The sequence below is a fragment of the Euprymna scolopes genome, chromosome 8, assembly GCF_053919585.1.
Source record: "Euprymna scolopes isolate OS-2025 chromosome 8, ASM5391958v1, whole genome shotgun sequence".
NCBI lineage: Eukaryota > Metazoa > Mollusca > Cephalopoda > Sepiida > Sepiolidae > Euprymna > Euprymna scolopes.
The window spans coordinates 57,065,103-57,092,705 of record NC_136489.1 but is presented as its reverse complement, the minus strand read 5'-3'; the positions used below and the strand labels follow the sequence as shown (position 1 = coordinate 57,092,705).

The 27,603-nt window shown below is 31.7% G+C and overlaps 1 protein-coding gene across 3 annotated transcripts in view; it reads left to right on the top strand.

The window, feature by feature from the left end:
- Positions 1–27,603, top strand: part of LOC145283583 (protein diaphanous homolog 2-like) — a 182,230-nt gene that overhangs the window by 77,580 nt on the left and 77,047 nt on the right. For all 3 annotated transcript variants that reach the window (XM_080132506.1, XM_080132505.1, XM_080132504.1), the window contains exons 6-13: positions 639–702; positions 2,037–2,170; positions 7,459–7,567; positions 10,644–10,754; positions 12,156–12,274; positions 13,665–13,781; positions 21,033–21,151; positions 24,332–24,489. In XM_080132506.1, the coding sequence (XP_079988632.1) occupies positions 639–702; positions 2,037–2,170; positions 7,459–7,567; positions 10,644–10,754; positions 12,156–12,274; positions 13,665–13,781; positions 21,033–21,151; positions 24,332–24,489 (931 nt within the window). The remainder of the gene's footprint in view (positions 1–638; positions 703–2,036; positions 2,171–7,458; positions 7,568–10,643; positions 10,755–12,155; positions 12,275–13,664; positions 13,782–21,032; positions 21,152–24,331; positions 24,490–27,603) is intronic.

Sequence of the window (27,603 nt, the reverse complement as noted above, 5' to 3'; positions counted from 1 at the left end):
AGTGAACAGTTTAGAAAAAACATAATACTCATGTTTATTTTTATCGCTTATAAATTTAGATTTGTTATTGTTGTTTTTTTCAAGTGATAAATGCGGTTAATATTGGCTCCGCCTCGAAGCTCATTTTTCTTTTTTTATTTACTTAGAAAGTCGCCCTTTAATTTGTTTGGACGTATATAACATTTTTATTTATTTATTATTTAAAAACAGTAATCTACGTACACGCGTGTTTCAAGGTAATTACCTTGAAACACGCGTGTACGTAGATTACTGTTTTTAAATAATAAATAAATAAAAATGTTATATACGTCCAAACAAATTAAAGGGCGACTTTCTAAGTAAATAAAAAAGAAAAATGTGCTTTGAGGCGGAGCCAATATTAACCGTATTTATTGCTTGAAAAAACAATAACAAATCTAAATTTATTAGCGATAAAAATAAACAGTAAAGTCATCTAGGGTTCGTGGCCTAACTGTTAAGACAGACTGTGGTAAACATGGCCTGACATTTGATCTCTAGAAGCAGTTAAACTACGCTGACGAGAGGTAATTACCTCGAAACACGCGTGTACGTAGATTACTGTTTAAAAAATAATAAATGAATAAAAAATATACATGTAATCCTTTTTTATTTTTCAGTAAACAAGAACGCAGAAGCACTTATGAATGTGTTCGGTGCCTTAAAGCATTCATTAACAACCATGTAAGTAATCATTAAATCATCTTACATATAAAGACAATTTTTTTCACTCATTTGGTAATTAATAGTTTTCATCACAAAATGCATGCATAAATCTGAGTTAATTTTTTGCAACTATTAATCATCGTTGTTTGAAAAACTTTTACTTTGGATCGATTTTTAATATTTAATTTTGATCAATATTTTATTTTTTAGTCATATTTAGAGGAAACTGGCAGTTTTTACTCACATCATCAACACCGCCAAAAGATGTGGGTCTTGTTTGTATTCCCCCTATTTTAAAAAACAAAAATAAAGTATTATCTGATCTATGTACCCATGATGAAACGTAAATATTATATTCCAAAAATCACATGAATCGATCATATAGTTTTATATTTATAAAGAATTAATGTGCATATGACCATGGTCTAGAAGAATACCACAAAGTAAAAAATGAGATGGATACAAGATTTGAACCTGTGTGTTTGAGAAGGGGACACATAATGTAGTAGCTTCTTGGACTGCTCTACTAACAAGCCAGTATGCCTAGAGAAAGCTAAAATTGTATGAATACTTTTCCCAAGCACTCTGACACATCTTTTTATGTTTTCACTAGTAATGTAACCATATCCAGGCTACATCACACAAGTGAAATACAATTAACAGGCTGTATTTTTTTCTATTAGAAATTATTTCTAATATTATTTTCTGTGTTATGCTATTTTTGTATGTTTTGGAGGCGGAGGGGGGGGGGGCTTTTATATGCTAATGTTTTCATGGGTAATAATCAGTAAGTAAACAATGGATTTATTTAGTCTGAGATTGAGGATAAGCAATAACTACCGATCTTATATTAAGGTGGCTTTTTACCGCTTGCCTCTTTATACACAGGAGAGCTCCATTTTGTCCTTCCTTTCTAAGCTGGCTATAACTGATCAAACTCACAAAATCTTGTGAAATAGTATCCTGATACTCTGGTTTATTTAATTACAAATACTATATATCTACTATACATAAATATATTTAAAAGTCAAAAACAAAAAAATAAAAGAAGCAGAAGAACTCTCGATTTCATTATAAATTTATTTCAACCCAATAGGGCCTTTTCAAATGAGTAAGCTGGTTGACTAATGCATGTATTTGAAAAGGTTGGGTTGAAATAGTTATAAGATCAAGTAAATTTTTTTTTTTTATTTAAACTTTTATTTTTGTTCATGTACACATTGAGCTATCACACTTAAGATTTCCTACAGAAATTGTTCTAACTTTTATGGCTATAACATTTTATATATATATATATATATATGTGTGTGTGTGTGTGTGCTGTGTATGTATCTTTTTTGTTCTGCTTTCAGGATGGCCTCGAGATGATTATCTGCCACGAAGAAGCGTTGACAATTCTCGCACGTACAATGGATCCGTCCGACCCAACGACAATGCTGGAGGCTGTCCGGCTTTTGGCTGCAATTTGCCTTGTCTTACCACATGGGTAATGCGTTTCTTTATCAAATATGATCGTGTGTGTGACAAATTAGTAATGAGCTTAATGTTTAACGTTTACTTGCTGTCTGCGTCTGGGTGGAGAGTTTAGAGAAAAAATAATTCAAAATATATCAAGCCTTTCTCTCTATTTCTCCCCGTCCTCCTAGTTGACTGCTGCTATTGTTTTTACTTCCATTTTGTTTTCATTTGTTCTTGTTTTTTCTTTATTTTCGCAAATCTGTTCTTTCTATTTTTAAATTTAATTTTAAAAGCTAAATGTTATTATTGCAGTATCATTTTATAATTAAATTATTAATTGACCAAACTTTTTAAGTATGATTACATGAAAATCTGAGAATTTTAAATCTAGTTTTAAAAAAAATGCAGATGCTTAGATTTGAAATTGAAACCAGGACCTTTTAGTTTGATACAAAAAGCTATTTGTGTTAGACATGTTTTCTTATTCTAAGCTTTTTGAATTCCACAAGCCCTCTCTTGTTGCCATGTGGTTAAGATAGCATCCATCTGAAATTCGTTCCTAGGCAGATGAAATATTTTATGAAAGAAATAGAATCAAATTGCATTATTTTCTTACTAAAGACATTTACAAACATTTCTCTAAAGAAGCAAAATAGAATCAAACATTGATTTGTATAGCAATAAAGCTATTAAAAAGTAGCAACTCTACTTATATATAGAAAAAATAGAATGTAACACAAAAATGTGGAAATATCTGTTGAGGAATTGGTATAACTGCAGTGCTATTAACAGTATTAATTACAGCTGATATAGTGATGCCACTCTATGCTGATGATGCAACACTTGCTGCAGCTGCAGATTCCCTATGCATGTGTTATTGACAAGTACAATTTTAAAGTAACAGATACTTTACATATAATTGCAATATGTCATACCATTGAAGAATTCTTTTAAACATTTTATTTTCACCATGATTACAAATCCAGATTTTATTTTTTATTGATCAGTGTAATAAGCCAACATAATGGCTTTGGCCTTCGGATCAAGATCATAGTGTAGTATCTGTTCTTCAGATGCTGCACTTCAATTTCTTGTTCTGTCAGTGGAGGAGAAATCCTTCACGACTGAGACAATTTTTATTTTTGTTCCTTTTCTCCACATTAAAAAACGACCCTGGTGTCTAACTCTGTCCTGTGGGGAGGCATTGTAAATAGGAACATAATGTCTATCTCAGACGTATACTCAAGAACAATTCATCTCCTCCCTTGAGGATATTCACAAATATGTGTGGACTCAGAACTAACTTAGGCGATGTGGAATGATTTCTTCTAGCAAACTCTGCAGATATCTTAGCACTAAATGAAACTAATCTACACTCCTCCATTCCCTCTAACCACTTTAACATATCTGGTTATCTTCCACTATGTTGTCGTCGTGGATATGGCCTTAAACTATATCCAGTGGTGAGGCCCCAGCTTGGGGAGCATGGAGCTACCCTTTAATTACCATTGCTCCCAGGTCCACTCTGACCTGGGGTGGTAGTACCTGTTAGGGTCCCAACTATGGGTTAAATAGAAACTGAATTGAAAACAACAAATATATTATATTAAAAAAATTTCTTCAAAATCTTTGGATTCGGCATTAAATAACCCAAAAAGGGTTGATATGCCATAAAATAAAAACAACCAACCAATCCACTATGTTGTAAGGACTCTGGCAGGCACATGTACAAACTTGGAGTCTATATTTGTAACACCCTCCTCATGACTAAGGAATCTAAACGAGAATCAGATTAGGCCTTCATGTGCTTTAGACTAACTTTACAACATAGTGTTAACTACTTATATTTTCTCTACCAATCTCTCTGGACCCATGACTGTACTCTAATCAATCACATCTTTGATAGCTTAGATGTAACACTCTTCCTTGATACTAGTGCCCAAGTACATGTATTTGGTAACTTTAATATCTTGGTTTGGCTTATCTAGTTACAGACACAGCTGGTAGCATCACACATAACTTTTCTATATCCCATTCCCTGGCACACAGTTCTGTTACGACCCTATCTCCCAGATTGTCAGAAGAAGCAAGCCTCACTTCTACACCTATTTCTGACCTCAGTTTCTGGTGATTGTGTAACAAACGCCCATTACTGATGACACCATGCTCTATAACGGACACAAGGGGGGGAAAAAACGAATGAACACATATCCAAGGCAATGGCAGAAATCTTAGAGGAAGACCTCTAGTTTGTAGTAGAACGGGGGACAAAAATGGATGGTAATATTCAATGCTTCCAAGACTAAGCTTGTTTCCTTTAATAATTACAAGAAACCTTCTCAACCATTAATAGCCGTGGCTAATGATACATTACCTGAAAGTACTTTGTTCACTCTCCTTGGCTTAAGGTTCACGGGAACACCAGCTAGAACAGACTGCTGTGAAGGTGAGCTCTCTCTACCGTGCTAGAAAGTTACATATGCCTGAGAGTATCCTGTACCTCTACAGGGCCATCATTCGCCCATGTATAGAGTATTGGTGCCAACATTTGGGCTGGTGCCTCTGCTACTAGTCTCTCCCTTTTAGACAGAGTTCAAAAGAGTCACCAACCTAATAGGTCCCACAATATCAGCTCGGCTTCAACCATTGTCCCATCAATGAAAAGTTGCATCCCTCTACCTGTTTTATAAGTACAAGCAGCAAAATCCCACCCCTACACAGAAATCCTCAGATGTAAGAAAGCCTTCTACTCTAATAGTTTCATCCCTAAGACTGCAATAAAAAAAAATATCAATAAATAAAATAGCCCTCTCGGGAATGCTAATCATACTGTGATAATGACAGACATTACCCTAAACTCTCGATTCCAAGTTGAAGAGCCATTGCTCAAAATGACAAGATACTACAATAAGGCTGACTGGGAAGGCATAAGAGATCATATCAGAGATGCTCCATGGGAAAGTATTTTTTCTCATCCTGCAAAATAGTATGCAAATGAAACCACTGAATGGTTCCAAGCGTCAATTGAAGTGCATGTTCCCACATAAATTTTATAGCAAACCTCACTCTCTCCAATGGTTTACTACCTATGCAGCTGCCATTACTCAAAGGCAGCATGCATACCGCAGATTTATCAGACATAAATCCAGTGCAGATAGACAAATGTTTATAGAAGTTAGAAGTAATTGTTAGAAATAGTCACAGCTAAGCGAATATACCAATGTGACACTATGTTTGACGGATGCTTAGTGAGTTGTGGTCTAGATTCCGAGGTGGACAGTTGGAAAACGCATTGAAGCACAGAAATTAGGAAGTCGTGATTTCTGGATAATTTATAACAATGTAGTAAATAATGGGCAATCAACAACTCCCCCACAATCTTGAGATTGTATGCACAGCAACCGAGAAGGCTAACCTGCTTGCCAGTCAATTTGCCTTCAACTCTACTTTGGACCCAATAAACTACTTCCCCGCCAGATTTTACTTTGCAGATAGAAACCATACTATATGATCTGAAAATCACTTGAGTATGGGAATATAAAAAACCTAGATGCCTCAAAAATGTGTAGATTTGATCTCTTCCCAGCTATACTATTAAAAAAATGCTCCGCTGAGGTTGTCCCAGTTTTTTCCAAACTTTTCATCAAATACCTTAATGAATCTTGTTTTCCTGATGCTGAAATTCGCAGTGAAAAATTAGATGTAGTAGCTGTAGCCATCTTTCTACTGCATGAAATAATAAATATTATAATTTATTCAATTTCTATTTTCATCATCAATGTTTTTTTTAGTTGTTTTATCTAATATACTGAGCTATTATATTTAATAGGTTCTATTTTAAAGATAATATTTATCTTTATGATTTTAATTTAATTTCCCTTCATAATGACCCCGCAAATTAATTCCCTAATAGTAGCCCCCTACTTCAAAGTGGCACTGTGCCTTGTTTGGGGTGAAAATTGAAATTGAATAAAAAAAATAAAAAAATAAAAAAAAATAATTGTTGTTAGTAGTTCATCATGTTCTTAGAAGACTTCATCTTGGTAATTCATTTGTGTTTTCGAAGGTAGCTGCGCAACCTGAGGCTTGAGTTACAGGATCTGGCACAGTAGGAGCATCAAAAGTCCGTAATTGTATCACTGTTGTTGATATTCTGTGGCACTAATCTCTGGCAGCAATAAGCATCCTAAAAGGTGACTCGATCACTCGCACAGCCCTCCAATTCCTTTGGTCCAAGTTCACATCACTGTTGATTGGTCTTGACTGTGTTTTTGTAGCAATTTTTTATGACTATGGTTTCTTTCCTTTCTGAAGTTCTCCAGACAACAAGAGCCTCGTCATACGGTATTCTTCCATATAGATGGCATTACCTACCCACCACAGTTGAATCCTGATGAGCATACATTCTATGTATGATGATTTGGCGTGGTCTAGAACCTCAAGATAAGTAATGTGGTCCTATCAACGAATTCCAAGGACAGAACATAGAGCACGCATGTGGAATTTCTTCAATTTTATTTTGTGTTTATGATACAGCATCCAAGTCTCACATCCGTAGAAAAACGAGAGGAAGACCATTTGATTGTATACTTCCAATTTTGTATTCAATTATATGTTGTGCTGTCTAAGCACTTTGTTTCAAAGCCTTCCTAAAGCTGATTTTAATGATATCTATCTATATATATATATATATATATATATAGAGAGAGAGAGAGTCCTCTGCATACATATGTAAATAATTTATGTTTTGTCTTTGTGAAACTCATCAGTGTGGCAAGACACAGTGAGATTAAAAACTAAGAGATCAATAGTTGACACAAGTGCCCTATCAGTGCGGCAAGCAAATCTGCTGGCAGCAGAAAGAAGTACATTGTATCAAATGAATACTTGTCTTTCTTTTTGTACTGTATTTATAACAGAAAGAATTCAATTCGTTATGTTTCTGTGAGTGGAAATATTGATATATATATATATATATGCCTGATCAAACAACTTCAGAAGAATATCAAATTTGGACAGTATCGGGAGATGTCTGTTGAATAGGAGACTTGTTGAAGGAAGAATGAGAAATTTTGGGTTATAAATATAGAACAGTTAAGTTAGAAGGGTCAATTGGCAGGGGAAAGGCCAAGGAAAAGACTAGAGAATGGATTTGAAGAACCTGGCTACGGATAGATTAGTTTAGAAGTCAATTTTTAAAAGCCGCCCAACACATGTCAGCATGTAAAACATTGTGCATACACATTAGTCCATTCGTGTGATTTTTCTATTAATTATCTGCCTCTTTTTCATTTCTCTTGTTCTGTGTGTTTGCAGGCATGAAAAGGCCCTGGAGGGAATCACGTCATGCGCTGAGATTCGAAACAAAGGACGATTTGATCCAATTATTAAGGGTTTAGAAATGGAGGACAACTTTCAAATGCAGGTCCGTCATTTCCTTTAATTTATATCTCAGTGTGTGTGCGTGTATGTGAATAATTCAATGACAAGTCATCCAGAAATTTAGGATTCTGACATCAACATCTTTAGATTTCATTGTAACTTGCACATCACACATAGACATCATAAAAACTAAGAAATTCTGAAAATTTGAGCAATAACTCCAAGCGGTTGCCAATTTTAAAGTATTTTCTGTTTTGCATAAATTATGCAAGATATTGCCCTGGCAACATTTTAACCATTGCATTTTCTTGAATACTTTCACTGTTTTTTGTTTTCAATTTTATCCTTTTGTTAAAGCTGGAAATGGGGGATCCTACTGGATGCCAGACATTCACCAGCTATCTAATATATTCCAACTAAAAGATCTTTTTAAGATTCTAACTGACCCATTAAGTGCAATTGTTTGAATCTCTCTTGCACTTGGTTCACCGGGTATAATAACCAGGTAGTCTTTTGAAATTCTTTTTTTCATGAATCCAGTTGCTCCTATAAGAACTGGAATGATAGAGATCTTAAGATTCCAGTTTGTTTTCATGTCTTAAATAAGACTTTCGTATTTCATTATCTTTTCCCTCTCTGCTCCATTTAACTCAACACCATTGTGGACAATAAGGTTGCATCTTGTCCTATATCACTATGTCAGGTTTAATAACTCTGTTTTTGAGGTATGTAGCTGTAGGAATTGCATAGTCATAGCAGATGGTGTATGACCTATTTCCAACTGTTCTTTCTGGTAAACATGTTCTCAGGACTTTCTACCACATTTCATATTCAACATTTTACAGATCATCCAGTAGAGATATTTATACACTCCATTGTGTTGCATCATATAGTAGCCATCCCACAGCAGAACCTTATAGTTGGATGTCAGGTGATTGATACTCTCTACTACTGTGTGACAGAATCTGCATTTGTTATCGTTGCTGAGATCACATTTACTGAGAAATTAAGTCTTTTGTGTGATTTTATCAGATTTTGGAATTTTTCACATGTGCAAAATTATGGGGCTTAAAATGATGTTGCTGATCTGATACTGTTTCTTTTTTTGTTTTTTTTTCTGTTGGACATCCATGCCGACACTATGAAGTACCTCTCGACTAAAAATGGTAAAAAAGTTTGTTTTGTTCACTCACAGTGTCTTTTTTCTTAAAAGTTCAGAAATACTGTATCGAGTGAAGCACTTAGTTTGGCTATATGAAATGATGTTGGGAGACAATCTAAATTTATATAAAATTCGTATTGAAAAGAGTTTTAGAAAATAAAAATAGAAAATGCTCTAAATTGTAGATCGCTTTGAGTTACATGCTCAAAATTTTAGAATTTCTTAGTTTTTACGATGTCCATCTGCGTTGCAAGGTACAACAAAATCTAAGGATATAGGTGTCAAGCCCGTGATGATTTGACAGTGAATTAGCCATGTGTATATTTGTGTGTGTGTGTGTATTTATGTATATACAGTGTTCTGAATACTTTTAACACTTTTTTGAAAGGAAAGAAAAAAAACTTTCATCTTAACCAGTAATGAATTCTTCAAAATCTAAAGTGCATTCCTTAGACGATCTGTTGCTGAATACAGCTCATTAAGAGAATTTGCCTTGAACATCTACAGCATTTAGGCCTAAACCTAGAACACATAGCCTTCACAAGACTTTGGAGGACTACATGCTTTTTTAGGAGCACTGATGAAAGCCCTATCAAAAATTAAATGCCTCGTATATGGTGAATATTAAAGGTATTTTGGTGGTCGGCTGAAACAATTGTATGCTCTAAATAAATAATTGCTTTATGTGAATTTTGCAAGTATTTTGTTACCTTACATTTTATTTGATGTTCTTAATATAATTTAAAAATGTGTATAATGCATTTGAGATTTTTATTTTAAAAATTTAACTTGCTTTGCAAACTCACTTTTTTCTTCAAATGAACCAATGGAATTCTTGGTATCATTGTTGTCTCTTAGTAGAACCATTCTTTGTCAAAATGGGATATAAATAAAAAAAAAGGTCTATTTGGTTCTAGGAGGCTATGTTCCATTATGAGGTTGACTAATTTATTGTACTGCACCCAAAATCTACCAGCCTGGAAATGCTGACAGCTCCATTTGCAGTTATTTTCTTATCTTTCTGAAGTGCTCCTAAGTTATTGGGAGTAACTCTTAATAGACCATGCCCCTCCCCCCTCTTGCATCCTCACAATAATTTTTTTTTCTGGTTCAAACAATTTCATACAAACTCAATGGGTGACCCAACAGGTCACTTTTTTCTAATACATATTGAGTCATGGAAGTTTTTCAACCTTTAAAATAAACAAAATAATGGTGCTTCTTCATTATTAGAGCAAAATTTAAAAAAAAAAAAAAAAAATTTTCATTAAAAACCAATGTTATCTACTTATCATATCACAATTAGTTAAATGTTACTGCGTTATTAAATCAAACGCATATTTTTATGAATTAACAAAAGCATGATTCCTCCATATTTGTTTGGGATATGTGACATAAGCACAAAGGAAGTAACTTAGTTTGGAATGTTAATAAGCTTATTATGTTTATAATTTACAACTTGCAAAGTCCTTCAAAAACTGTTTTCATTAATAATAAATTTTTTACTTTATTATTTCTCATAATTTTTGGATATGTTACTAATTTTGACAATTAAATGGATAGAATTGTTTAGAAGCCAATTAATTATTTTCAATCACTGCATTCGTTTACTTCCAAAATATTTACTCTAGTACTAATATTATTATAATAATTATCAGTTGTTTAGTATAAAAAAAACTGTTTCGGGGTTTTTTAAACAAAACAATATTTTATATCATGGCATGCCAGCAGTGTTGATCAAGCACCACCTCCTTAAAAAAACAATAACAAAAACGGATCTTGGGTCTAGTTTATTCTAGATTAATTTCTTGCTAACCTATTCATGTTGCTAAAATGTCTTCCTTACCTGTCTTTTTCATTTTTGCCCAAGAAAGTGTTTATTTACAAAGCTACTTATTTGCAAAGTATTTTATATATATGTATATATCGATTTACATTTCTGTTTACTTTTCTTCAGGTTGCATGCAGTCAGTTGGTTAATGCAATTGTTTCAACACCAGAAAATGCTGAATTTCGGATTCACCTGCGAAATGAGTTCATGCGCAATGGACTCAATGATATTCTCGAGGTAAGGTCACCACCATTATATATAAATATTAGCAGAGTTACTTGGTATCACTTGGGATCTTAAATTACATAGATTACATAAAAAATTAAAACTAAAGTCTTAAACCGCAATGGTAATAGTTATTTGAACCCCCACCCCAGTTGAATCACATTTGTAAAAAGATTTTTCCTATTAAATCCTATGTTAGTTGAATAATTTATCTAGAGTGAAAGTAATTTAAAACTTTTTTTTTCTATAAAAGATCCACAGTAAAACCAAAATAAGCAGTGATTAATTTTTTTAAAAAACAGATGAAATGTGAGGTGGAACGACGACAATGTTCTAACAGGCGTCAAATATTGATCATACGTTTTGAAATGCAAAAGTCACTTTAAAGTCTTTTGTTATTTTAGAACATTTTTATTTAAGAATAATTACATGTGTGTTTATAAATATACGCATCTCAACTGTGTGTTTTTTGTTTGTTTTTTTAGGAGGGGGGTTGTTTATTCAAGAATTTAATAAGATTACAGTGGGGTTTTTTTTTCACATACACTTATTGACTTTAGAGAGAAATTTAAAAAATTTTTCTCAGAAAACTGCAGTTCACCACTTTTTTATTTATAAGCTCTATTCCTTATATATATATATATATATATAGATATAGATATAGATATATATATATATATATATATATATATATATATATAATTTCAGATAAGCTTTGTCCTTCTATGGTTACTAATGAAATGTAAAAGTTGAAATTCTGTAAGAGGAGCATACATGTAAAACAACATTATATAATACTTGCATAATATATATAATAGTTATATCATACTTATTATATATGGAGAGATGAAAAGGGAAATAAACCAAATATATGTTCATAAACATTTTGTCTTTATTTCAATACTTTCTTGCGATAATTAATTTGAAGAAAATAAAATATTTTTTTAATATTTGAAAATCTAGTTTTGATTATAATGTGAAAAGGATGTCTTTGTTCTATTTCAGAATGAGAAAAGTCAGTATTTAAAGTGTATATAGCATTGTGGAATAGAGAGTGAGATTTTTTAATGTCATTAGCCATTATATGTTTGAAAATATTTGATGTCATTTCTGTTGTTTTGAATGAATGGCCGTTATAATTCAAATGTTGAATGCATAATTGAAATTAAGTGAGTGTTTCTTTGTTTTTATTGATTGATTAATTATATATATTACTTATTATAGGTAATATTTTCTATGGTGTAAATAAGTTAATCTGTATGTAAAATTTAGTTTCATATAAGTTTAAGAATCAAAGGCAATAAATTATAGAAACCTATGTTTAATTGTTTGAGTTTGCAATATATGTAATATATATAAATGTATGTAAACATCTTTTTAACCTTCCCTTTTTTTTTTTTCTCAATTTCTCAGAAACTCGCTAAACCAGGCTATGTTGAACTCCAAACACAGTTGTCCGTCTTTCATGATCATATGGAAGAAGATGCCTGGGATTTCTTGCAACACTACGATAACGTCAAAGCTGAAATTACATATCCTTTTTTTGTTTTTCTGGGATTATTAGAACCCGGCACTCTGTGCTTCACCAGCTCAAGTATGACGATACTCTATACATGCATGATAGTAGATTTGTAGAGATAGAGAATAGCCTCAAATGAGAGAAATTTATTAGAGCGATAAAGAGAGCTGTTTTATGAGAAGCAGAAAGAGCAATGGATAACGTTGCTTTTTTTATTTATCTGGTGTGTGTAGTAACAAACAAGATCCACAGAATTCAAATAGTATCCGTAATATATATATATATATATATATATACACATAAATATTTACTTATTTACTATAATAATTATTTAAATACCTACAGGCACTAATGTTTCATCCTTTCAGGAATACACACTGTAATATTAAAAAATAATATATTACGTATATATTTTTCCAGTGTTTACTCCACCAGATCAGGTTGTTTAAAAATATTGGCTTCTTGACTTAAATGCACCAAATGTTGATGTTATTGACTTTTCTTTTCTCTTTGCAACACTCAATCATGTTCTTCAAAGCCAAAAGTAACAATTTTCTCTACAAAACAACCAAACTAAACATGATCAATAAATATTTGAGGATATAAACAATGTGAAGCATAAACCTTCTTTTTTTTATGAATTAACAAAAGCATGATTCCTCCATTTTTGTTTGGGATATGTGACATAAGCACAAAGGAAGTAACTTAGTTTGGAATGTTAATAAGCTTATTATGTTTATAATTTACAACTTGCAAAGTCCTTCAAAAACTGTTTTCATTAATAAGAAACTCATTATGCAGCAATTGTATTCTTTTTTTTTCAAAATTACTTGATATGCCATTAAATAAGCTGAAATGGGTTGATATGCCATAGAACATAGCAACCAGACCAATATTTGCATCAACAGTGCTCAATACAGCTTAAGAATAAAAAAATATAAACATGGCAAGTAAGCTACATAGAAACATTTGTGTTTCATTCACAAAAGAAATCATCAAGCTAAATGCATGCATTTCAGTTTTAGGATTGTTTTATAATTAAAGGGTGTCTGTTCTAGCCAACAACCAATCAGAATCCTTAATTTTATTCTCTCATTATTTATTTTGGCTAATGCATTTTATGTCCTTTGTTTAAAAAATATTTTGGTGTTCCTTAAGTGGGATAAACAAACCTTACCATGGCCAGGAAATCTCAAGTTATTTCATAGATTGTATCTCTTACTATCAACTGCTATTTTGGATTTATTTTATTAGAAATTCTTGATTTAAATGTTTAACATTATAATGGTTTTTGTTGGGTTTTCATTATATTTTAGTGTGAGGTAAAATGAATTGTCTGAAGCAAATGAATACAAAGTGAGAAGTATAGATATATATTGTTTACCTTCCTTAATGCATTCTACTAGTCCTGAATTGTGTTATAACCTTCTCATCAACAGCGTTTTAAACACCCCCAGTTTTACATATTTTTTGTCGATCCTCCAACATCTTTTGCTGATACGAGAAGAGCCATATGCCAAGTAAGTTGGAATTAAAAAAAATATGTATATATGGATGGGTACATGTGTGCATGTTTATATATGTAATTTAAATGAATGCATACATTGTGTGTGTGTGTGTGTGTGTGTGTGTATGTATGCATATATATATATATATATATATATATATATATATATACTCTTTCTCTTTAAATTAGAAATTACAACAATTTATTATTTGACAAGGAATGCAAGAACTTAAAAATTTTCTTTATTCCATGGAGTTTCAAAGAATGGTTCTTATTTTCTGAGGAAAGTAGTTAGCAAAATGATATTCATAAGCAGGCTTTAAATTTTAGGAGTAATCTATATATATATATGTATGTGTGTGTGTATAAAATATTGAAAAATAAAAAAGGAAGTGATGGAAAACGAGCAGGGAGTAAAAGTAAATCCAAAAACCAGTGTTTCAAAACTGCTAACATTGCTAATAAAAACAGATCTTATATATTTTAAAACTTTACAGAAGTTCAGAAAAACATTGGTACTGTTGGTTTCAAATGCAATATAAAGGGACCAGTTTATAGTTGAAAATATTGGATTCTCTTCAGCCTCTGTTTACCTCTTATATTGAACAATCTTTTTTACATTTGAGCACTTTGCTATAGTTCTTTCCCACAAACACCATAATTAAATATATATATATATATATATATATTATTACTATTTTACATATATACAAATTCACTATTTGACAAAATATAATTTAAAAGTCCATGATTCTTTTATATTATAAAATAATATATGCTAGCAAGATCTGTGGAAATTCCACAGAATAAGAAATATATTTAATTAACAAATGTTTCAATAAAGTTCATAGTTTTCTGGGTAGCACAAAAAATTAGTTTTTTCGGGGCAGAAAAACTAACACTCAGCATATTTGAGTTTATAAACATTCCTATGAAAATAGTGTCCATTGTGTTTTAAATATAGAACCGACATAAATGAGATGAATTTATAAGTATTAATAAATACTCAGAAAGTAATATTGTGCTACACTATTCAATACTAATAATAAAAACACATAGTAAGAGACCATCTTTAATTAATTTACACCCATAATTCAGCACCATTTGGCAGATTTTTTTTTTTTTTTTTTGCTGTTTCTTTCAAGTGTTCCCTTTTTTATGTAAGATTTCGCTGACTTCTTTCTTCAGTGAAGAACTGCTGCATGTTGAAATTACTGTGAGTTCCTTTCCTGCACCATTACAACAACGATCATATATTATTAGAATGATATTCAAATATTGTGCATTTGGCCTTTTTTTTTTTTTTTTTTTTAAACAGTTTGGCCTTCGAAAATTGTATTTAGCCTTTTTCAAAATGTAATGCATGGACTAAGGATGGAACAAGCAGAATATTATATAGATTACATATATATTCAGTATTTAGTTCAACAATGTTTAATGAATAGAGGTTAGTAGTAGTATGAACATATACTTATGGCAATTAAGCTACACAGAAATGTTAATCATTTCCAGGGGTAATCATTAATTGCTGAATCCAGCTAATTACCTGATTTCCCTATCTTGCTAGTATTGTTTTTAGCAGACAGCATGTTTAACTTTCGTATGGTTTGCTATATATACATGGAACAACATGCACACAATTCTTTGTTATGGTGCTTTCCTGTACCTCTATAAGGCCACCATTCGCCCATGTATGGAGTATTGCTGTCACATCTGGGCTGGTGCATCTGCTACTAGTCTCTCGCTCCTTGACAAGGTTCAAAAGAGAGTCACAAACCTGATAGGTCCTGAACTGGCATCTAAGCTTCAGCCTCTGTTCCATCGACAAAATGTTGCATCCCTCTGCCTTTTCTACAAGTATTTTAGTGGTGAATGCTCTGACGAACTGCAATCACTTGTGCCTCCACGACGTGAGCACCCTCGACAAACCCGACAGGCTGCTAAATCCCACTCCCACACTGTAGAGATCCCTAGATGTAAAAGATCTTTTTACTCCAATAGTTTCTTCCCCAGAACCGCTAGACTCTGAAATTCCATTCCAGGTCCCTGCTTCCCCAACAGTACTGACTTGCAGAAGTTCAAGTGTAACGTGAACCGACATCTTGTTGCCCAAATCCCTACATAGTACCCCAGTAGTTGTTGCCCCTGATAGTAGCCCCCTACACCAAAGTGGCAATTTGCCTTGTTTGGGGTGAAAATGTAATAAAAAAAAAAATGAAATAAAAATTTGAAGATTTGAGACCCTTAACTGCTTATATTTTCAAAAGACTTTCTTATTTCTATTAAGAGTTCCACCATTAAATCACTGATGACTGAAGCATATAGAATGAAATTTCCTCCAGAACAGTAGCAGAAACTCATTATGCAGTAAACGGACAACAGAAGATATTGTTTCAAAAGGAACAGCTTACTTTATAGACTTTTATAAAATTGTTTTTACCGGCTGTTTTCACCTGTGAGATATTTCATTTTGCCTTCCAGATAATGGCAGGTCATCAGGAGCGAATATGCTCCATTTTGGGGCCTTCCTCTTATTTCACTTATAGACTTGTATATACTCGTGTTTATTGGCTGTTTTCATTTGTGGGGTATTTCATTTCGGCTTCCAGATAATGTTGGATCGTCAAGAGAGAATATGCACCATTTTAGGGTTTCAACAGCTTTTCTGCACATAACCCCCCCCCCCCGCCATCTCACTGATATGGGCCAAATACTTAATTCCTTTTGAAACCATTGGCATCAATATCTAATCATAATTACACAGTATATGTATAAATATGTAGCAATAATAAATGTTTGAAATGGATTTATCTTAATATTTTACTTCAACTTCACAGTAAATCCAATCATCAAAAGTGCATTACTATTCAATTCAGTTGAATAGTAGCTCAAACTAGTTAGAATCAAATTTCAATATTAAATTTCCCAAATTATATGATAATTTAGATATATCATGATTTTCTTATTTCATTTTTTTTTAATTTAATTGATAGTTGAAGATGTGTGTTGCATGAAAAGAAATCATGAGAATTATATGATGTATGTATAATGTGTTAAAGACAGGTTTTGATCTGATGACCTCAGAGGAAGATTCAAGTTATTCAGTTCTTCTCTGCATGTCTTTGAAGCAAGTGATCATGCACCATTTTCTCGCTTTGTTTTTTTTTTTTACGCAGTCATTTGCATTATTATTTGATTCTGCAAGATCTTTCAAACTGTACCGGTTGACCAGTTAAGCGCTGACAAGTTACATTGTACTGTCCTTCTCTGCACATTTGCAGATGATTGGATCAGTTTTATAGTCCCATCTGGTCATAGCAACTTTGGATCAACCTATTCCTGTCTTCTGACGTTTGAGTGTTTTCCACTGATGCCAGGGTGCTTCTAAACTGGGAGGGAGGGCCTGGAGAATATATATGCGAAGAACTAAATACTTTAAGGTTATAGCCATGTTGAAAAAAATGAATGAGATTTTTGATCAGTAGATGCAGAATAGTTAGCATACCAGGTCTAATTTAAAGGGGAACACAAATGAAAATTGGGAGGAAGTGATAAAAATGGGTTTGAAAGAAAGAAGGATAAATATAGACCTGGGCAGAGATAGGTTAGTTTGGAAGTCAATTTCTAAAGCTGTCCAACATATGTCAACATATAAAATGGCATTAAACTAAGTATGATGATGAGAACCCAAGTAACAAATATTTATGCTTGCATTTTGCTATTTTTTTTGTTTGATAATTTAATTTGTATTTTGTTGTTTATAATTAAAATTTTTCTTTAAAGCCAAAATTATATTATTTATATTATTTACATTACAAAAAACAATTAATTGAAAAATTTCCTAATTGATATTACTATTAATATAAAGGTGATGATGTTTGTCCATTGCTTGCAAAGATGAGCATAATCATGCAATTGTTCTGTGGGTTCAAAGATGGTTTCTTAGACCGATTTGAGCTCTGAAGTATTTCCCACATGTTGAACATCTGTAGGATGATAATATAGCAGAAGTGTTAACTGCTCTGTCTTTTCTGATGTCACGTTTTTCTCTTGGGTTCTTCATTCTGTGCAGATTCATTAATTATAGCAGCATTGTGAGTTGTAACGTGCCAGGAACATCTGTCTTTGGTTAGTTTTTCCCACAACTTTGAATACAAACTGAACTGTTTAATATAAAGGTAATTTATAGAAAGTAATACAAGGCAGATGTGTAACATACTAACACAAACTGAAGTGAATTAAGATCTATCACGGTGGATCGAGTTATGCGGATTCACCTTTTCTTAATGCAATATGTAGTTATTTCTTTTTTTAATGCTTTTACGATTGCATCGATCATGTTTTTACTTCAGAGTTTCATATCAAATATTTCAGGAAAATTTTCCTTCAGGTATGTGTTCAATCTAAATGGGAACAATTTCGCATGAAATAGACCGGAATTAATTTTTTTATTTTGTTTTAAATTCTATTGTTATTCTTTAAACCTAATAATGTAGGATCAATGTTATTTTATTTTCATTTTTTTGTGTATTTATTACTTTATTTGCATTTTATTTCAGTTTTAATTTTTATTGCTAAGTCAGTTGGTTTAAATTTAACTATCTAAAGGGAGACAATTTTGATGTAATGATTAATTTTATATACAATTTATATCTGATTTTAATTTTATTGGAGTTTTAATTTTTAAGTTTTAGGATAATGCACACAATTCCACAGCACTTTGGGGGGGGGGGCATAAATTATTTGAATCAGTAACATGAAAGAAATACTCAAATATTAAATAGAATGCCTTTAAAATAGACTTTAATTCATACCAACAACCAAATAATTTAAATACAAGATTAAATAAGTAGTAAAAAAGAACATAAAGCTTAAAGGCAATGGAACCTTCATCAGACCACACTGACACAAGTAAGAACATAATACAAAGTACATAAAAAATTATATATACGGCACAATCATGTTGGCACATTGGTTCTCACCAGATCACTAAAGTTAAGCAATGATGAGCCAGACCAGTATGAGATGGGTGACCATTTGGGAAGACTAGATGCTGTATTTATTAATTTCCGGGTTGGTATTTGGGGGCGCATTAATTCATTGGTAGAGATATACCCCCAGTCTTCATTGAGACATGCATCTGGGAGAAAGAAAACTCTGATACAAAAGCTTGCAATCTACTGTATTCTCTGTCTTGTGGCAGTTATCTGCACCAACAAGATTAGCAGTAATACCAATAAGTTTGATTGGTTCTACACAAAGTCTTCATTACTATAAATAAATCATCTGTGTAGATTTCTTAACAATTTAGTTGTTGTGGTGGAAGGAACCTCATAACGTCGAAATCTATGGGAGAATCATATATGGGGGAACTAAGAAGAATTAGAGATATTCTTTAAAAGGATACATTGGGATAATACGAAATCAACATTTGAGATGGAGCTTATATATAGAAGGAAAAAAAAGAAAAAAAATGTCTATAAAGATATATACTAATGTATATAGATTTAATTGCTCATTTAATAGGGAGATTACATCACTTAGGAGTACAGAATATATATGCTCGTTATGCCTATGTATTTCAAAGCATAAGGCTTCTCATCAGAAGAGGAGAGAAGGTACAAGATAACATTAGAAATGTGACGTCTAGCAATAACTACATTAGGAACAAAATAATAGAACGTTCTCTCCTCTTCTGATGAGAAGCATTAGGATTCAAAATACCTAGATATAAAGAGCATGTATATCCTGTACCCCTAATTGATGTAATCTCCCTATTGTAGGAAAAATTAAATGTATATGCATTAGTATATATCCTTATATTATCGTTTTTTCCTGATATATATATATATAATGTATGAATAAATATATACATAATGTATTAATAAAAGATGAATCCGCATAGGTTATTCCACTGTTATGTCTCTTAATTTGCTTCAGTTTGTGTTGATCTATTACAACTTTTCATTTTATTACTTTTTGTAAATTACCTTTATATGCACACTTGAGAATGCTTTAAGCCAACTGCATTAACCTCTTTTTTGTTTTTATTTTTATATATATCTAAATATATACATATACTGGCAGATCCGCCCGGCTTTGCTTGGGCCCTATGTACTGTTCATAAGGTTATGTGCATATGTATATATTAAAAATATATGTGAATATGTAAAGCAATTCCTTTCTGTATAATAGTCTTCCTTAACTACCATAGAGAAAAGACAGACAGACATTTTCACTTTTATAGATACATAGATAGATTGGATGCAACATATAGTAATGATTTAAAACGTATAAAAAAAAGACTCATGCGCCACCATCGAGAATCGAAACCAAAACGTTCAGCTCACGATTTTGCCTCTGCCATCAATGACTGGGCTATGAAAACACATTTTTTGCAAGGCTAAAAATTAAAACATTAACTAATAGCTACTACGTTATGCATTTGTAATCACATTCGACCTTCACCTGGCAAATTTAATTTTTTTAAATTTTCACACTTTTGCACCGATTTTTCCAGACTAAACCCAAATATAAACTTTTGCATGGATTCAAATACCTTATATATGAAGTTTCATGTTTGTAGACCAAAAACTCTAGGAGGAGTTTGGTAGGCAAAATTTGTTAAACAAAAATATATACGTATACATAAATATATATGCAAACAATTTTGTGTTTACTATAAACTTTTTACGCAAATATTATGCAAGTATAAATCATGTAGAATATCTGCATGAATATAATTACATGTAATAGTTAACTAAAGATGATTATCCCATTAGAAAACCGAAGCAACTAATAGGGAATTAATTAAAATGAATCTTTAAAAGAATATGCAAATTAGCTAGATCTTTTGCTAGTGAATGCAATTCCACAACCCATATATAAGAAAATTGTATTTTCTTTTTAAATAAATAGAAAAGAGGGTTTTTAATATGAATATCAATACACACAAAAGAAAAACGAATTTATAGTATAGATTTAGATGTTGTAACAATTCTTAGTTTTTCATTTTCAAATGTCATCATATGATAACAGTTCTAAATGAATTTTTGTGTCTTGTCATTTTCATTTTATTAATATTGTATGTATATATTACCTTAGTTATCAAGTAATGAGCATTTATTTATTAATGGACAGTTATTTTTCATTATGCAATTACATAAATCAATATTATCACAATTGATACTATTACTATAATCACCATCATAGCTATTACTATCATTGTTATTATTATTACATATGTTTTTATTCTGTATACCAGGGTTCAATATTACCGACTCATTGAGGAGTGCGTCAGTCAAATAGTTTTACAGAAAAACGGACACGACCCAGATTTTAGTTACACAAAACGTTTCAAGTTGGATGTTGATGAGATTTTAGGTAAGTGGGCTTCGTACATATATTTGTGTGTATTTATATGTAAATGTTTAAATTTTTATAATATTTACACATGTTGACGTCATCAGGTTTTAAAATTTCTGTTGAGAATAAACAACCGGAAGATAAGTTTATGGAAGCTTTTTATTCAGCAAAAGTATCACCTAATATGGCTGACTGTTGTCATCCAGAGAAATTGCCGTTAATGAATGCACATGTTGTGAAGGTGTGTTGTAGTACGCATCTTATTTAAAACATTGCTCACATCTCCAACTTCTATTGAGAATTCCAATTGCTTTGATTGATATGGAGGTTTATCTTATGAAAAATATTTGTGTATGTTCTTAACAAGAAAAAAAATGTAGTTTTATTCAGTTTCTTTTAAGAAGTAATTAAACTAAGATGTTTGAAGTGGAAGTATCTTTCAATAATCAAATATCAAAAGCAGCAGCAGCACAGTTTGGAGTTTCTGCTAGTTTCAAATTCAGTACCTATGATGTTTAACAGCTAACGTAAGTGTTGTGGACTGGTAAAGGTCCGAAAGGAAGACATAACTCAGTATTTAGTGGAAATTAAATATATTTAAAGAAACACAAATAAAACAAATAGTGTTGTTATACATCTGTCCAACTGCCACAAGCGCATAACTTGTGCATAATGCTGAAAGAAATATACTCTGTCAGTCTTTATAGTAAGTGAAAGAGTTCATTGTTATCTATAATGTGGATACCACAATGCCCCTCCCTCCCAAGCCTTAACTTTGAAGAGGTCTAAGTTCCCCCTAGGGTTTATCATGATAAGGTCTGGAGACTTGCATTTTAGGCCACAGACCACATAGACCATATCTCCAATCCTTTCTAATTAGATTTAAGGTTTGTATTTTCTTAGTAATATCATTCATTAGTTTTTGAATGACATCTCCATTCCATTTGACAAGTATATCAGTTAATTAGGCATTTCTATTTAAGCATCATCATCCAATAATTACGTATATATCAAATGCAGCAGCAAATACAAATGAAGCTGCTGAGAATTACACAATAGCCAACATAAATAGATTAGTTGTGTCAGACTATTGATCTAAACATTCTCTTGTCAATCACCTAACCAACAACATGAATAGTGCAATAAAAAATTGATTTATTTACTTTTTGACTCTTTTTTGATATTTTTTAAATGACCGCGTTAGCTAGAAAGGTAATTATTTTAAAAGTTTGGATAAAACTGATGTTCTGCACCTTTGTTCATCCTTCTCTCTCCACCCCTCAAAAAAAATGAGATTACATATAAACCACCTGAAAATGTTGGTGGTAAAAAGAAATACAACAAAGAAAAAATATACAACTTATACTTTTAGAGTGGAGGAATCATTTCTGCAGATGTATTTAACCAAAAATGATCACCCACTTCCAGGCTATTAAGTTGTAATGATTCCGATACTGATATTCAAATTACTGACTACCAATTTAATAACAGACAAATATTTTTTCTCCTTTCTTTGCTGACTGACTTTTGTCTCAAAAGAGTAGGAAAAACATGACTGGTTTAAGTATATGATGACATCATAATTTCATACTTTCTAACATGGGTCAATTAGTTAGGTTGCAGTACTTAGAGATGGTTTATGAGTTCAAATCTCATCAGGGAATAAATTATTTTTAGTCTCATTTGATCCTAAAATGCACATACACATCTCTAACTACAATATTGAATAGATTGTTTACTTTTTTTTTTCTTTTTTTTTTTTTTTCTATAATCTACATAGTTTACAGAAATTATGTGATATTGGGTAACTTTGCTGAAGTGTGTGTGTGTGTGTGTGTGTGTGTGTGTGTGTGTGTGTGTGTGTGTGTGTGTGTATATATGTAGATTAAATGAAATTAATAAATTCATATAAGATCATTTACATATGTTCAAAGAAATCAAAACAATAACAAACTAGAATAGTGTACGATCATTTCAAAGACAATATCAAGTTTATTCAAATGCAGTCTCCTCATCAGCACAATGATGATGAGACTATTTAAATAAATTGATATCGTCTCTGAAACAATCATACACTATTCTAGGTTGTTATTGTTTTGATTTCTTTGAACATATGTAAATGATCTTATATGAATTGAATTTATTCTCCCTCCCATTTAATCTACTTTAGCTCTAGATGATCTAACCCTCCTCTATTGAGCTGATTATATATTTGCAGTATTATGGTGACTAGTTTAAGTAATATGCTTTCCTCTAATTTATAAGGATTACCTATATCATTTATTACCCATTGTTGTCATATTTTGGCTTCAGACCATTATTTCTTATATATTTATAAACAAACATTTATCCTTGCTTCAAGTTGTCCAGAAACATACCGAACAAAGATTAGAAATTCAAAAAGAAAGTAGTATATTTTATTTTTATTTCTCTCAAAAGCAAATTTTTACTTATATCTATTATACTACTAAGTTAATCCAATGTTTGTTCCACAAAGGTTTTTCTCCTACATATTTTAACCCCAAAAAATACATGCTAAAATATTCCTCAGTTTTGGACTATGATTGTTTGAAAAGAAACTTTTATTTTAATTCTTCTAATTAAGTACAATTTGCAAATATCATTGCCAACTAACCTATCTCTTATGCAGTTTCTCTTGCCTATCTTTATATTTTAATTATTTTATAACCCCCCCCTCTCCTCTCTTTTCCTACATGCAATCTAACCTAAATATAAAAGGTGACACAATAGTTCACTTTTTCTTTTCTTTTTTTAGTATATATATATATATATGTTAATGTGGGGGTGATTAATCAAAATTGAAAACATTTGTGCCTATTTTTCAATGCCAAAAACGGTTTACCTTTTTTATTTAATTTTGTTTAAAATAAAATCTTCTACTGCTTGTAGTAAAAATAAAATAACAAATATTCATTAATTTTAAAACAACCAATAAAATTAAAATCTATAGATCACCACCCACATGTAAAAACATTTATGAAAATATATGCACATTTGACTTGTGTTTTTACAGTAATCGAGATAAAAATAGCAACTTAATAGTTAATTATTTAGAGATTTATAAAGAATCGGAATTAGTAATTGTATCGGAATTGGGAAAAATATTAGAAGCGACCCATCACTAATATGTATGTGTATTTAATGCAAATTTCTAATATTTATTTATCTCATTTGCAGTGAATTTAGCCCAGGAGAAAACACAAGCGGAAAATGAAGATGCGGAGCGCAAGGTTGAAGTTGCACTAACAGCCAAACAAGAAGCTGAAGCAAAGTATGTCACATTAGAGGAGAAATTGAAACAGGCAGAACTTGAAAACTCACAGTTAAGGGAAAGGGTTAGTATTAAAAAATAATATATACACACGCATACACACATACAAAGTGCATAATGTATTTGAGGACAGATTTATGCATAAACAAAAATGGCTCTTGAAAGTACAGTTCTTGTCCAAAATTCCCCCCATATTAAACAAAAACAAAGAAAAATCTGTACGGTGGACATACTGATGAAGAAATGAAAATATTATATTGCAAAAATCATGTAAATTGATTAAGTAGCCTTATTTTTAAATAAGAAAATCAAATGTTTTGAGTAACCAAACAATGGCTGCCTTGTCCACCATTTTGAAAACAATCTAAAAGAACACAAGGAGATAACTCAACATAATTCAAACTTGTGAGATTTTTGTTGTAATACCTACCAATTCCCATTAATTGCTTAAAAATGATTTTCTTTATGAAATAAAACTAAATCATTTTACCTAATTTTCGAAATATATTTTTGTTTCGCCACAGCTACATACATCATACGGTTTTTCTTTATTTTTGTTTTTTAATATGTGGGAATTTTGTTCAATAACTACACACAGAAATGTTGTTTTACTGTTTTGTTATTGCATTCATTAAAATCTCCTTCAACTTCGATAATGATTTTAATTTGAGTTATAAATTGCCTACATGCTAGTATCAAGTGATCCTTGTTCATGTTTGGTCTTACTTTATGGAGACGTTTACAGATTGTGTTATAATGATGTAATATTAATTTTATTCATCTTATTCAATTTCTTATAGAACTAGCTAAGATAATACAAAATTCTAATGCCATAATTTGTATATTATAGATTAAACTTTCCCAGCATATAAATTGTGTATGTGAATATATATACACACACACACATATGAGTAGTCTAATTTCTATTGAGAATATACTATGGGAGAATTCCAATTGCATTGAATGAAACATACACACACGTATGTATGTGTGTGTGTGTGTATATATATAAAATCCAAAGTTGTTTTCCAGAGGTTAAGTAACTAATGAAGTTTAATGAGATTAATACAAGAGTTCTCAATACCGAAGTAAAGCAGGGTATTACCTGAAGAGATCTCTAATTACTAGGAACTAGTTGACCAAAACATGCTCATGACTGTGTAATAGCATATTACTGCTTATGTAAAAACAAAGAGCACACACATATATATGCGTGAGCGAAAAGAAGAAAAAGTCAATGAAAATAAAAATTGAATAAAATACAATATTAATCCATAAAAAATTTAAACAAGGAATTATAATAAAGACAAAGACAACATGCATTCCACCAGTTTGTACATCATAAGTCAAATTCAAATTGGCAAAAGTTTGTAGATGCTAGAAATTATTGTAAGAGAAATAGTCACAGCCAAAAGAAGGCATGCTGAAATAATTAGGGAATTAGGAATTGCAAAAGATAGGAACTCGTGATTTCTGGAAAATCTATAATAGTGTAGTGAATAAAGATGAATCAATAATTCCCCCACTATCCAACAACCAGAAGGTCACATGCATGGCAACTGAGAAGGCGGAACTGCTTCAAACTCCACTTTAGAGCCAACAAACAACTTCTTCTTAAATTTCTCTATGCGGACTGAAGCCACACTAGATCATGTGAAAATCACCTCTTATGTCCGCAGTATCATAAAAATTTAGACACCTCCAAGATGTGTAGGCCTGATCTCATCCTTGCTATACTAATTAAGAAATGCTCAACCGAGCTCTACAATAAATGCCTTGCTGAATCTTGCTTCTCTAATAGCTGGAAGATGGCCTTTGTGGTACCAGTGTACAAAATTTCTGGTGACAGGACTGACCCTCTCAATTATCAGTCATATCAGTCTCCTCCCCCTCTTTGCTAAAACCTTTGGGACCTTAATTAATCAAACTCTAGTCAACCACCTTGCAAAAGCTTCTTCTCTCTAGTAAACAGTATGGATTTAGGCAATGTCATTCTACTGCAGATATGTTAACATTTATCTCTGAGCGCATATACTATACACTGAATAAGGCAGGCAAAGCCAGGCCTGTAGCCCTTGATATATCCAAGGCCTTTGACAAAGTCTGGCACAAAGGGCCGCTAATGAAAATTAAATTGTACAGTATAACTGGACATATACTAAATATAATTAGATCCTTCTTAGACAATAGGACCATCTAGGTTGTCATTGACGGACGTACATCCAAGTAGCATAACATTGAATGCGGCAGTGCCAAAAGGGTCGATCCTTGGACCATTATTATTCCTGGTATTCATTAAGAACCTCCCTGATAATATTGTGTCTGAGATCGGTATATTTTTTGATGATACAACACTCTAATTGTTAGAAAATGACCTCCAGACTATAGTGGAATATGGCCATAGATGGATGGTAACATTTAATGCTAGTAAAATTAAGCTACTCTCCTTTAACAATTACAAGAGATCTCTCCAACTATCGATATGACAAATAACATCCTACCTGAAAATTCTTCCTTAAAACTCCTCAGCCTAACATTCACAGGCAATATGAACTGGAGCAAAAACGTTAAGGACATTGCAAAGGCTACTGCAAGGAAGGTGGGTTTCCTCTATTGTGCTACAAGACTACTTACACCTGTACCTCTACAAGGCCACCATTCACCCATGCATGGAATATTGTTGCCACATTTGGGCTGGTGTATCTACTATTAGTCTCTCCCTCTTGAATAGATCCTTAAATGCCAGAAAGTTTTTTACTCTAATAGTTTCTTCCTTTAAACAGCTTGACTTTGAAATTCCCTGACTGTACTGATATGCAGAAGTTCAAATGTTCATCTTTCCTAAGTATAGTACTAAATAATAATCCTTTACATCCAACTGGTGATGTGCCTTGTTAGAGGTGAACGCGAGTAAAATAAATAAAATAAAAATCCTTGACTCCTGAATTTTAAAGGCTCTTTTCATCAGAGGATAAACATTAATAAAAAATGGTTAGTAAAAATTTGAAAATATATATATAAAAAAATATATAAGAAATTTTTTTTTTTTAATCAAAAAATAATATTTTGAATAGAATAATAGTACAAAAGATCAATAAACTAATCAATTAATCAATGAAATAGTAATCCATGAAGCCAAGGAAAGAATCTGGGATCCAAGTGTGAATTGATTAGTGTG